At 50.2% G+C, this 12,999-nt stretch overlaps 1 protein-coding gene across 1 annotated transcript in view; it reads left to right on the top strand.

Moving 5' to 3' along the window:
* The first annotated feature begins 2,746 nt into the window (after positions 1-2,746).
* The window catches only part of EDIL3 (EGF like and discoidin domains 3), a 1,529,327-nt gene continuing 1,519,074 nt past the window's right edge, over positions 2,747-12,999 (top strand). Inside the window, exon 1 of the mRNA XM_085632425.1 lies at positions 2,747-3,453. Coding sequence (XP_085488551.1) covers positions 3,396-3,453 — 58 coding nt within the window. The 5' untranslated portion in view covers positions 2,747-3,395. The remainder of the gene's footprint in view (positions 3,454-12,999) is intronic.

The raw sequence follows: 12,999 nt of genomic DNA, 5'->3' as shown, positions 1-12,999 counted from the left end.
CACCAATTCCGGTGCCTCCAGCAGCCGAACCGGTAGTACAAAGTGTCATACCAGTGTTGCCCACACCATGCCCAAGTATCCCGGTCCTGAACCCTGTTGCCCCGGTCCCGGTGTTACCACCAGCGGGTGTGGGCAGGTGCCGCTGGAATTAGCTTCTCAAATAGCGGCAGTCCTTCCTTGGTTAGGAAAGGGGGGGGTGTTACCACTGTCTGTGGGCGCCAAAGAAGTAGGGGAGGACCCACTGGCGGAGGCACAACGAATGGTGGCAAGGATTACGGCGGCCCCGAGAGGGGAGCCGAGCCTGGGCGCGGATAAGGCCAGGCAACCCCAACCAGCGCTGCAGGAGAGCGACAGCGGAAAAGGCAAGACGGCGGAGCCAGCGGGAGTTGGGGCAATGGGTAAGGAGCTGGCTTTGCCATTGTTGGGCGCGGGGGTGTTACCCTCCAGGAAGGAATATTTAGCACGGCATGTAGCGCGCGACGTGAAGGAATTGATTTGGTCTGGTGCGTATGTAAACATGTTTTCTTTTCTGGTTGACAACAGGGAAAAGGAGTATGCTAAGAGGCAGAAAGATTGGATGCTTCCCAGTGAGTGGCGGGTAGAAATGTCAAGATTCAGGGTAGAGGAGACATTGACCAATTGGATAAGGGCGTTTTCAGTGTTTATGGCCATAGTAGCTGAACGTTCACCTAATTTGCAAGCAGAAATGGCATGTTACCAGAGCAGGGTAACGATGACACATGATAAATATGGTGGCGTGGGTTGGTAAGAATACGACATGAATTTCAGGAAGGCGAAAGAGTTTGACCCTTCACTCACATGGGACCGGGTGGATTCTATCTCATGGTTTGACCAGTTTGGCCCAGGGCAAATCAGTTATTTTCTCTCTGGATTTCCCTTCTTTTTCGAAACTCAGGAGCAACAACATTGTCCTGGTGTCACTATGGCTTTAAATGGAAGCTTTTTCAATATTAAATACAAGCCATAGATGCTGCTTATTTGTCTTATGCAACTAACAACCATTGACAAAGCCAATAGACCTGACTTGTTGTAGGTATGATGTTACTAGTTGTATAATATAGCTGGATGCAATGACAGAAACAGCAAAATACAAGTCGGGCGGCACACTATGCTATGCACAGATTTTTTGCTTATGTGTTTTTAAGCCACGCCCCTTGGAGGGACCCCCCCCCCAGTTTTTTCATCCCACTTAAAGCCCTGCTAACCAGTGTGTGTACATTAAGTTGGTTAGGGCTCCCATTTTCCACATTAATAAACTTCTTTCCGCAACGAGTAATTTGAAGTCCTGTCTGGCATTAGTATCTAGTCAGAGCAGACAGGGCTCGAGTCACCTCTCCACTAAGGGATGGCTTTCAATATAAAATGCACCGCTAAGCAACTGCCATTCACTCTAATAGGTGACGAGTTTCATGTGAGAGGTCTCAGGAATGTCGCTACCGACTTGTTTCTTAACAAGTGAAAATGCGTGCACTACACTGGGGGGGGGGGGGATGTCTGCCACCACTAGTGTAGTCACATCTAAAAGAAATGCAGGGATAAGCAGCGGCCCTCCCTATCATGGCGGGACCACCTGGGGCGTAAAAACTATGACGATGGTAGGCGGCTGTATAACTTCTACTTACATTTTCCACACTCTTTCATCTGTATAACGGTTCTCGGTGTATCTATTAGGCCTGGGCAAAAATTTCGTTCCGTTCGCGGAAATTGCGATATTTTGACATTTTTGCGTTCCGCGGAGAGCGCGAAAATGTCAAAAATTCCGGTTTCCGCAGCTTGGCGATAATTTGTTTCTTGCTCGCGCTGTAAAATGATACATTCTCGCGCGCGCGCGATCGCCTTACCTGAATCCCTGCGTTCGCCGACAAGTTTTCTTGATCCGGTCGCGTTCTCCATGAGATGTTGTATTGTTTTTAGCCATTTGCGCTGTCTCGCGACAGTTCGCGCCCGCAGTGACGTCATGCGTCGCGCGATCACGTCTTTCTTCTCGCGATCATGCACCGCGAGAACAACTCAAAACAAGATGGCCGCGCCCGCAAGCAGCCACATGGGTAAGTTGGCGACCCGCAACCATGCAGAAAATCGCGCGAACATGCCGGAAAAAAACTTCCGCATCTTCGCGATATTTCTGCTTGTTTGCGATAATTTTAAACATTCTCGCGATAATTTGCGAAGGTTAATTCCGCAAATTCCGCCCACCCCTAGTATCTATTGACTTTGTTCGCAACGTCATGGAGGATGCGTCAAAGAACGCTGCCTATGATGTCATCAAAGTGGCACTATAGAGTGATACTGAGATAGATTCATCAGCTGTATCACGTCGTGGATTACTGGAGCATGGCGACCTCTTCAGGACTTTGAGTTCCCAAATTATATCTACTCGGAGTTTTTCTCTTATCTTGCGTGATATACTTTCATGTGTGTGTTCGAGACGTAATATAGTTATGATGGGTGATCTAAGGTTTTTTTCAATGTACGTAATGAACAAAAATAATGTACTTACTGCAGTGAGCGGGTGTTTCTATTAGTGTGAAATAAATGGGAAGTTAGCCTGGTTGCACTGTATTATTTCTTTTCTTCTCTGTTTAAACGTGCCTGACTAAACCTCGGCCCCTGGCTATGAGAAGCATGCAATCATTCGCCCGTTAGCTCGCTGCAGGCGTGAGGGTAATACAGATGGAGTAAATGACCCGCGGGAGCGCGTGCTTGAGGGCCAAGGGTGAGATTCAGGCCGACGGTCGGTATGGCCCTCTGATGTCCGGGGTCCTCTCTGCTCCGCCCTGCCTCTCCCGGGAAGGGCGATTAGCTGTGCCAAGAGTCCGAGCAGATCTTGGGGGCGGGAGGAGCAGGTGCCTGGGCGGGGCTTCGCCGCTGCGCTCGGTATCTCTCTATCTGTCACCTTGGCTCCCTCTATCCCTTTCTTCAGCAGAAGCAGCTACTTTGCCTCAACACTGAGAGACGGACGGAGCAGCAGCAGACGAGCGCTCCGTGGCTTGTGGAGGGGGTTCTCCCGGACAGGAGCAGGGGCGCCAGTGCAAGCCTGTGGGTGCGCTCAGTGGCCGACTACACTGGGGTCGAGGGAGCGGCGTGCAGCGGGTGCTCCTGTGCTGGTACAAGAGGGAGGCGGAGAGCTTCATAGGATCCGTGACCCACCCGCCCTACCGACGCCCCAGCAAGAGCCTCCACCATCCTGGGACAGCCTCCCCGGGGAGAAGCGACGCCTCTGGCAAGGGGCAGGCGCGTGTTAGGGGCACGCAGAGCCTGGTTCCGTCTCGGACGAGCATCACGCCGCGGCTGTCACTGAGTCTGGAGCTGCTTGTTTGTGTTGTCCGGGGAAGGAAGGATTGCTGACTCCTCACCTCTGCCCTGGACCAAGGATGTCTGCGCAGCGCGCTCGCCTCCTGCTCTGGTGCCTCTGCCTCGGGGTCGCCAATGGTGAGTTCGCTCCGTCTCACACCAGGGGCGGTATCACCGGGCTGCCCCTTCAAACATGACGTTCACGTTGTCCGACCAGGGAAGGGGCAAAATAGACGAGTTTTATGGGTAGAACTGATGATAAGATGGGACCGTTGTAAAACAAGGAAATATATTTACTTTTACTTAGAAATGCTTTCTAACCAGAGGGGAGCTCTCTGTTCCGTGGGGTAACAGTCTGTATTTCTTAAATCCTGTCTACCATGTGTATATATATGAGCAATATATCATCCTTGGTGGTGGGTGGGTGGTGGCGCTGGTCTGGGAGTGTTGTAAAGAGCCCCTTGCGCGCGTCGTGGGTGGAGGCTCGTGGGCTGCCGGCGGGGCTCCACTCGGACTTGTGAACAATCCTCGTCTGCAGACAGCACCAGATTAGTGAGGTTAAACCAATCTCAGCTGGACACCTAATCCCGAAGATTTGCTGTGCGGTTTACCGCCTCCGGCCTCACACGAGCCGATTAGTCATGTGCCCACTGGCCGCTGTTTAAACTGGGACTTGCAACAATTTTCAGAGGGCACTTCTGGGCTCCGGTGCCACTGCACCAATAGAAGCCAAGGCCCGATTTCAGGATGAGTGAGAGTTTACCTCCTACGGTTGCTAAAAGAGCCCAGTTACCCCCCCCCCCCCCCACACACACACAAACCCGCCTCTGTTTGTTTGTTGACCCTGCTTTGCTTTTACTCCTGTGAGGGTCTTTTCAAACTACATCTCCAGTGAGACTTCATACCCCTCCCTCAACTGCCCAGTGAGTTTACATGTTCTCTAAAAGATCGCCTTCCCAGCTGAGGTAGGGTTAACTGACCCAGTATCGGTGAGGGTTACAAGTCGGTAGTTACTGCGAGGGGGTGACGCGGGCAGTTCACTCCCACAGAGCTGCTTCAGTGCTTTGCGTCCCGTCGGGGTGTATCACCCCGTCCACACCCGCTGTGAGCCTGTTCAGGGTCTCTTAGGGTTCAGCATCTGCCGATTTCAACATTTACCTCCCAGAACGTTTGAGGGCTTAACCACCCCCAAAGCTGCCAGCAGAGTGTAACTGGGCGGGATGGTTCATCACCCGAAGGTGGTTTAGAGAGAGTTCACCCAGGTCTATCGCCGCATGCGAGGCTTTTACTGGTCTGACTTACGCCAAGATGTACGTCTTTCCCAGCCTCGCATTTTGTGCCACGGGGTGCAGTTCCGTGAGCGAATAGTTCATATTGATAAGATTTCCGTTGGCATTCTGGTACTTGTCGTTCACTTTGTCCGATTAGAAATCGGGGCGATTAGGGCAAAAAGAAAAAAATGGACTAGGTGATCTACTCTCTCGTGGAGTCGGGAAACCTGAGAGCTCTGTCATTTCCGTTGAGGGTGCAAAAAGCCTGACTGTGACAGCAGGTGAGGGGCCCGCCTTCGGCCCTAGGGCCTGGTTATGGCCAGCTGTGGCCCCTAACGCGGGGCCCCTCTGTCCCAGCAGACTTGGACACTTGTTAGGGAGCCTCTGTGCTGCCCAGGAGTCAGAGGGGATGGTCAGCAGCTGAAGGGAGGGGGACGAGATGCCCTCGGATGCGGACCATGGTGGGACGCCGTCCACCCGCGTGGTACCCCGACTCGAGCCCTGGGGAAGGTACATTCCCTAATTCATTCTGAGCCCTGATTGGTTGAACTTTCCAACACTGCCGTTTTGACTCCTGTCGGAAACAAGCCTTATCGTGACGTGATCTCTGTTGAACCGATGTTATCAGTTGTCCCTGTCGCCCTTTCATTCAGAGCCACCAGCAGCGTTGTGCTACCTGACAGAGAACGAAAGGGGCGTGGGGTACCCCTAGCAGGGTGAGCAGTCTTTGTTCCCGATGGCGAGGGCCGCCTTGTGAATACCCGTTGCCTCGGATGTGGAGCGGGTGGGTGGACCCCGCCCCTCGGCCCTGCTCCTAGAGATGTGGACTCTCGGGGTTCTCTGGATGGCAGCGACGAAGGGGTTGCGGAAGTATTTAGAACGTGTGTACACCGGCCCGTCACCGAATACCAGCCTGATGTAAACATTGAGCTACACACCAGCCCTTTTACCAATGCTTGCTCATCCTGGACGTTCCTGGTGCCTCTGAACAGCGACAAAGCCCCCTCGGCCTCATGATGTAGTTTAGAATGAACTAAGAGTCAGAATCTCTCGGATTGCGATGTATTGTATTGTATTGTAATGGCATTTATATAGCGCTTACTACCCCTTACGAGGAGTCGAAGCGCTTTTTCGGCGAGTCACACGCCACTCCAGAACCCATAAAGGATTAGTGTTGAATTAGTATAATGAAAGTACTTTGGATGGTGGATAGGTTAGTCAGTGAGTTGGATTGAGGAGGAGAGCGGAGGGAAAAAGGTTTGCATTTATATAGCGCTTGTTACCCCTGATGGGGTGTTGAAGCGCTTTTTTCGTCGAGTAGCACGCTACTCCTGAACCCATAAAGGATTAGTGGTGAATTAGTTTAGTGAAATAGGAAAGTAATTTGAGTGGTGGATGTTAGTGTTATTTGGATTGAGAAGGATAGCGGAGGGATAGAAGAAGGAAAAAAGGCTTGCATTTAGGTTTGCATTTACATAGCGCTTGTTACCCCTGATGGGGTGTTGAAGCACTTTTTCGTCGAGTAGCACGCTACTCCTGAACCCATAAAGGATTAGTGGTGAATTAGTAGAGTGAAATAGGAAAGTAATTTGAGTGGTGGATGTTAGTGTTATTTGGATTGAGAAGGATAGAGGAGGGATAGAAGAAGGAAAAAAGGCTTGCATTTAGGTTTGCATTTACATAGCGCTTGTTACCCCTGATGGGGTGTTGAAGCATTTTTTGGGCGATGTCCACTGCCCTGCACACTATTTATGAGCCCCTTTCCCTCTGTCCCATATTACACACACCACACGCTGCTTTATTGATTGGAATAATCCACGCTGGCCTGACGGGCGATCCCACATGAGTCATTATTCCGAGGAGAGTTTATTAAGTCCAACAAACGGCCCCCTTGCAGTACCGACGCCCTGCATTCTGAGTGTACTGGAGGGGATGGGGGGAAGTCGGCTGGTTGGGCAGAATCCAGGAGTCCCAAGCCCCGGGTCAGGTTAGCGCAACTCTCATTCTTCAAAGTCCATGGGGAGGAGGCGTGATTCGTCTGCACGGCCTGTCGAACTCCTTGGCTCACATTCCCGCCAAGTACGTCATTGTTTGCAACAGGGAGCTCGGGTACCGGAGAGCGAGCTTACTCCTTGCGGTTGTCTACTGCTTCCATTCCCGCTACACACCGTGAAAGTGCATGCGTGTGTGGGAGGAGAGGGGTATTAGAGTCGTGTTGCCCCAGCCCCTGCGCGCGCGCGCTGCCCTTAAGCAGGGATCTTGCGGCTTCGCTCTCCCGCACCGTTGCAACACTCTTTTATAGTACTGCTCTTTAAATTCCATGCACTGCACTCGTTACCTTATCTACCAACGGGTTGTCTCGGCTTATTTGCATTTCTGCTTATCCAGAGAATTACCCAATCATCAATTATTTTTATGCTAAAATTAAACCAATGGATCACCCCTTACTCTGAATATTTTATTAGCTTGTGCATTATACATCGCGAGGACTTGCTCCAAAAATCCAATACCATTAATTCTGTAGCAGGGATCACGTGATTCTCTGCCGAGGTCTGTAGAGCATCCTTGGAGTGCTAAAGAAAACCCGTATCTACGACAAGCCCGGACGTGTTCATAAATATTCCATCTGGGATCGTCACTTTGCTGTAATATCGTGCTGGAGGTCGCCTTCCTTCCACGTGCTTTAATTCACTTGTGGTACCCGAGAGCAGCCGGGGGAGCTTCCCCGTAGCCTCTGTGGTTTGAGCAAGAAACGGAATGTGTCTGAATAATGAGGACATGTTCCATTCGTGGGGGTTGAGTCTAACGTCGGCCCATTAATGTTTCTTAATTACAGTCTTTTTTATAACCCTCCGATGCACTTAAGCATGCGCGGGGTTACTCGTCAGCACGTTCCTCGCTCAGATTTTATTGTACATTTTTTCAGCCTGAAGGGATCTTTTCCTACCCACACCACACCACGCTTTTGAAAGTACGATTCCCATTTTCCAAGTTGTGTTCCAGAAGCCCGTGAACGATTCGTACAAATGGCGCCGGCAGGCCTTATGCCAAGGCCGGATGAGAGGGAGCTGCGCTTTCCTCGTCTCCCCCGGAGAGCGAGGGCCGTTCTTTCCTCCTCGCACGTTTTATTCAGCTCGCGTTCCATCTTCTGTGAACACCAGCCCAGCCACATCTGTATTCCCACCTTCAAAGCTGTTTGCGGATGTGAACTTTATATGTTATAAACTGACAATCGTGTGTTTAGCACACATGATGCAGGTGCGAGTTTGTCAGTGACTGCATGAGTTTGAGTGACTGAATCCCCTTGCGTACGTGTTCGCGCGAGTTGGAGTCTTGCTTATTTATGCGAGTGACCGTCGGCGTGTGCAGAACAAGACCAGCACAGTTAAGTCCGTGATTGTATTTGTACCGGTGTCCATGTGAAACTGCACGAGGACAGCATGGGCGACCGCGCGAAGTCACGGGTAACTGGTGCATGTACGGGATGTGGCATAAGTACAAGCCGATTGAGTCAAACTACATTCTGAGTGTATATGTGAGAATGCATCTGTACTGCACGGTTGAGTGGCTGCGTTCTAAGTGTGTGTGCGTGAGACTGAACGTGTTCCACGTCGTTGTCATACTGAATTCGTGTGTGATGTGTGAGACTGGAATGATGAGCGCAGCGCTGATGACTGACTGCCTTCACACCTGCCCGTATCCACCCGAGGCTGCCTGCGATCAGCACGCTTGAGTCAGCGACTGTCCTCGTAAGGGGGTGTTTGTGAGATACTTTGTATATTTAGCACAGTTCAGCCACACTGCGTCCACAACGTGAGTGAGACTGCATAAGTACTGCATGGCTGAGGCTGATTGCCTTCATAAGTGTCTGTACCTAAATCAGACAGCATGAGTGCAGCATGGCTGAGTCTGACTGGAATGCTATGTGTGTGAGACTGCATGAACACTGCATGACTGAGTCTGACTGGAATGGTATGTGTGCGAGACTGCATGAACACTGCATGACTGAGTATGACTGGAATGGTAGGTGTGTGTGAGACTCAGAGCTGCATGGCTGAGTCTGGCTGCATTGGTATGTGTGTGAGGCTGCATGAGCACAGCATGGCTGAGTCTGATTTGAATGGTATGTGTGTGAGACTGCATGAGCACGGCATGACTGAGTATGACTGGAATGGTGTGTGTGAGACTCTGAGAGCTGCATGGCTGAGTCTGGCTGCATTGGTATGTGTGTTAGACTGCATGAGTACAGGATGGCTGAGGGAGTGATTGCATTGATAAGTGTGTTTGTGTGAGACAGCATGTATTCAGCATAGTTAAGCCACATTGTATTCATAAGTGATGTGTGTGAATCCATGAGTAAAGCATGACGGACTATTATTGCATTGGTATGTGTGTGAGGCTGCATGAGCACAGCATGGCTGAGTCTGATTTGAATGGTATGTGTGTGAGACTGCATGAGCACGGCATGACTAAGTATGACTGGAATGGTATGTGTGTGAGACTGCATGAGCACGGCATGACTGAGTATGACTGGAGTGGTGTGTGTGAGACTCTGAGAGCTGCATGGCTGAGTCTGGCTGCCTTGGTATGTGTGTGAGGCTGCATGAGTACAACATGGTTGAGTCTGACTCGCTCAGTCTCACCCTCTTTAACATGTACACTACACCTCTGGCCAACATCATCAGAGCCAACTGACCCAACGTCATATCCAATGCCAACGACATGCATCTCATCCCCTCCCTCTCAAAAGACTCCACCAACACCAGAACCAACTGTATAACTGCATGACCAGCATCCCCATTTGGATAAGGGAGCCTGAAGCTCAACAGGGACACAACAGAGGTTCTGATCTTCAGCAACAATAGCACCCACTGGAGCGCTTCTTGGTGGCCCAAGGAACTCGGACTAACACCAACCCCTCTCGACCATGCTAGAAATCTCGACATCATCCTGCACAACAAACTAACAATACCGTCTCAGGCCAACTCTGGCTCCTCATCCTGCTTCTTCATCCTCTGCATTCTGCAAAAGATCTTCCAGCGGATACGCCGAAGCTCAAGATGCGCCATCACATGTCCTCATCCCCAGCCGACTAGACTACAGCAACACTCCCTATGCAGGGATCGCAGCCCACCTCCTCTGAAGGCTACAGACCTTACGGAAAGCCATGTCCAGCCTCGTCCTTGACCTGCAGTGACAAACCCACATCACCCCTCACCTTGTAGATCTCTACTGGCTCCTAGTTCAGAAGAGATGCTATTTCAAATTACTCACCCATGCATACAAGGCCCTGCACAGTTGCAAACCCGCCTACATGAACCACCGCCTGAATTTTCATCAGCCCACCAGACACCTTCACTCTGCTTCCCTCTTGCTCGCCCACACCCTCCGCATCCATTGCAGCAGGAGCGGAGGTCGCTTCTTCTCCTACCTAGCAGCGAAGACGCAGAACAATCTCCCCCTACATCTGCAGACCTTTCCATCTCTGACCGAGTTCTGAAAGTCGCTAAAGACCAGGGGGCAGATTTATGAGGTTTTGCCGTAGGGAAGCGCAGCAGGCCTTCCTGCTGCGCTTCCCTACGGCAAAAGAAAAGGGCAGGGATGCGCCGTATCTATAAAATGTGGCGCATTCCTGTCCTTTTCCCCTGCGCCGGCGCACAATGGGCTGCCTGCGCCAACGCAGGCACCTCTGCACCATGGTGCAAGGGTGCCTGCGTTGCGGAGATCAATATTTTTGTACAGGAAGGGAGACCTTTCTGTACAAAAATAATCACAAGAGGTTTTTCCTCTTTGTATGGGTGCTGCAGAATGCAGCACACATAGAAAAAGGAAAAACGAGGAGAAATAAAGATATTTCTCCCCGTTGCGCCTCCCTTACGCCTCCCCTGGGGAGGCAGAAGCTTTTGGCGCTTCCTCAGATTCACGATTTCTCATAAATCTGGGGCAGTGTCAAAAGGCCATGGGTGTTGCTGGGAACGCCCCCAGCAACACCCATTGCACGCCCCTTTAACGCAGAACACTGCGTTAAAGGGACTGATATTTATGAGGCAGCATTAAGCCAAGAAAAGTGGCTCAGTGCTGCCTGATAAATATCACGCAGGCTTCTGCGCCACGGAACGTCACAAAAAGTGACGTTCCGATGGCGCAACGGGCCTCATAAATCTGCCCCCAGGTTCATTGACTATACCACTGGATCCCTGCCATCACCTGGATACCTTCAAGGGTGACAAGTTGCACTCTACAAATCGACTGATTGAAGGTTGCAATGGTGTGTGTGAGACTGCATGACTACAAAATGGCCTCTGGCTACATTGGTATGTGTGTGAGGCTGAATGAGTACAACATGGTTGAGTGATTGTACTGGTATGTGTGTGAGGCTGAATGAGTACAAGATGGCTGAGTCTGACTGCATTGATATGTGTGTGAGGCTGAATGAGTAGATAGTGGCCTCTGGCTACACTGGTATGTGTGTGAGGGTGAATGAGTGCAAGATGGCTGAGTCTGACTGCATGAGTACATAATGGCCTCTGGCTACACTGGTATGTGTGTGAGGGTGAATGAGTACATCACCGCTGAGTCTTACTGCACTGGTATGTCTGACACTGCATTAGTACAGCGCGGATGAGTCTGTTGGCTTTCAGAAGTGTCTGTATGTACCTGAGGCTGCATGAGTTCAGCGTGGTCATGGTTGAGTGAAAGATTGCATTCGTAAGTGTGCTTGTGTTCAGCATAGTTCACACTGCATTCATGAGTGATGTGTTTGACTGCAAGTGTACAGCTTGTAGCTGTTTGACCTAATGAGTGACTATCTAAGTAAATACCAGGAGACCCCATGAATTGGTGAATTTATGACTGGACGACTAACATGGATTTTTCAAGTCCAGCAAGGAATTAATCACTTGGTCAAGAAGGCGCACAATTTGCAACTAAATATGCACAGAATGCAGTCTGACTCTAGGATACCTTGACTTTTAGATGTGATTACGCAGACACATGCCTACCTTTCTTGTAAATGCCAATCCCGCTGCTGTTGTTTTGTAAAGGGACAAGATTTTCGAGTTAACGCTGAAATGTTCTCAGAGCGTGTCTGTCGGGCATGGGAGTTAGCGACACCCGCCGCCTGCACTCGTGTTAACCAAATCGATGTCTGCTGACGGATCCCTGCCCCTCGCACGCGAGAGTGTGCTTTCCATATAAACACCACCTTCCGGCTTAGCAATCACATTTCTTTCTAAGAATAACCCGTTTAGCGCGGCACCTTTGCGCATCTTTATTTGACGCGCAGTCGGTCAAGAAACCGACCGGTTCCGGTCGATGCAGGCAGACACGTGAAGTTGCATTTAAGCGCGAGATTGCGCTGTGCTGCGACACCTGGCAGCGAGTGTACAATGACGTCGGTTTTTCCTGGGGGCAGACATGGGTGCAATGTATCAACCAATTAAATACTCCACTGCTGGTGTGTGCGTGTTGTGTGCTGTAAGTAACATGGGATTCGCTGCAACATGTTATTATTTTAGTAGCCGCAGACGTCACGGTAACATGCTATTATTTCTGCCCGATGCTGACCTCAGCCGAAAATCTCCAAGGCTTCTTGCTGTGGTAGAGATTGGTGTTTGCTCTGATGTATATTCTTTATATGATCTTGTGACAGAATTCTCCTACATCCAAACCACTGTACACGTTTTCTAAAACGCGTGTAAACTTGCAGTTGTGTCGACTAACCCACTGTCTTTTAAAATCATGCTCCTTTATGACTTAAAACGCTTTCTTCTCTCTTTGGTTTATTTTCCAATTTTTGGAGTTTCCATGAGTCTGTCTGTCCCTCTTTACACATTTTGCGGCAAAGTGGGGTGACCGTCCACTTTAACAAATATGCTTGTGCCAGTTGCTGGCTAATACAAGAAAATACAATATCTCTGTGAGCGCCAGGTCTGCAGGCGCTATATTTTTTCACTCATTAGACAGTGTATTCGCTCACTCTTTCTTAACTAGAGAATCTATCGCCACATTTGAGTTTGCTAACTATGGGGCATATTATCAAGGAAGGCGTTACAATTATCGCCGGTTTAGATAACGGGCTTGATAATATGCCGCAGAGAATTCCAATAGAAGCCCATGTTGTCACCAGAACATGGGCTTCTATTGGAAATCTCCAGGGCATATTATCAAGCCCATTATCGCCGCTAAACCGGCGATAATTTTTAACACGGTCCTTGATAATATGACCCTATATTTGTTTGGTACGTATCCATACTTGCAGTTTTAATTTTGCACGTCCTTCTATGACCTGCATTTGTGAGCGATACGATGGGTGCATTGCAATTTTATAAACTTAGGGATTTAAGTGGGATGGAAAAACTGTTGGGGGGGGGGGCTCTCAAAGGGGCGTGGCCAAGGTAGTGGCTTAAAAACA

Source organism: Triturus cristatus, chromosome 2_1 (assembly GCF_964204655.1).
Source record: "Triturus cristatus chromosome 2_1, aTriCri1.1, whole genome shotgun sequence".
Taxonomy (NCBI): domain Eukaryota; kingdom Metazoa; phylum Chordata; class Amphibia; order Caudata; family Salamandridae; genus Triturus; species Triturus cristatus.
The sequence above is the reverse complement of the archived record's forward strand: the minus strand, read 5'-3'. Positions and strand labels throughout refer to the sequence as shown.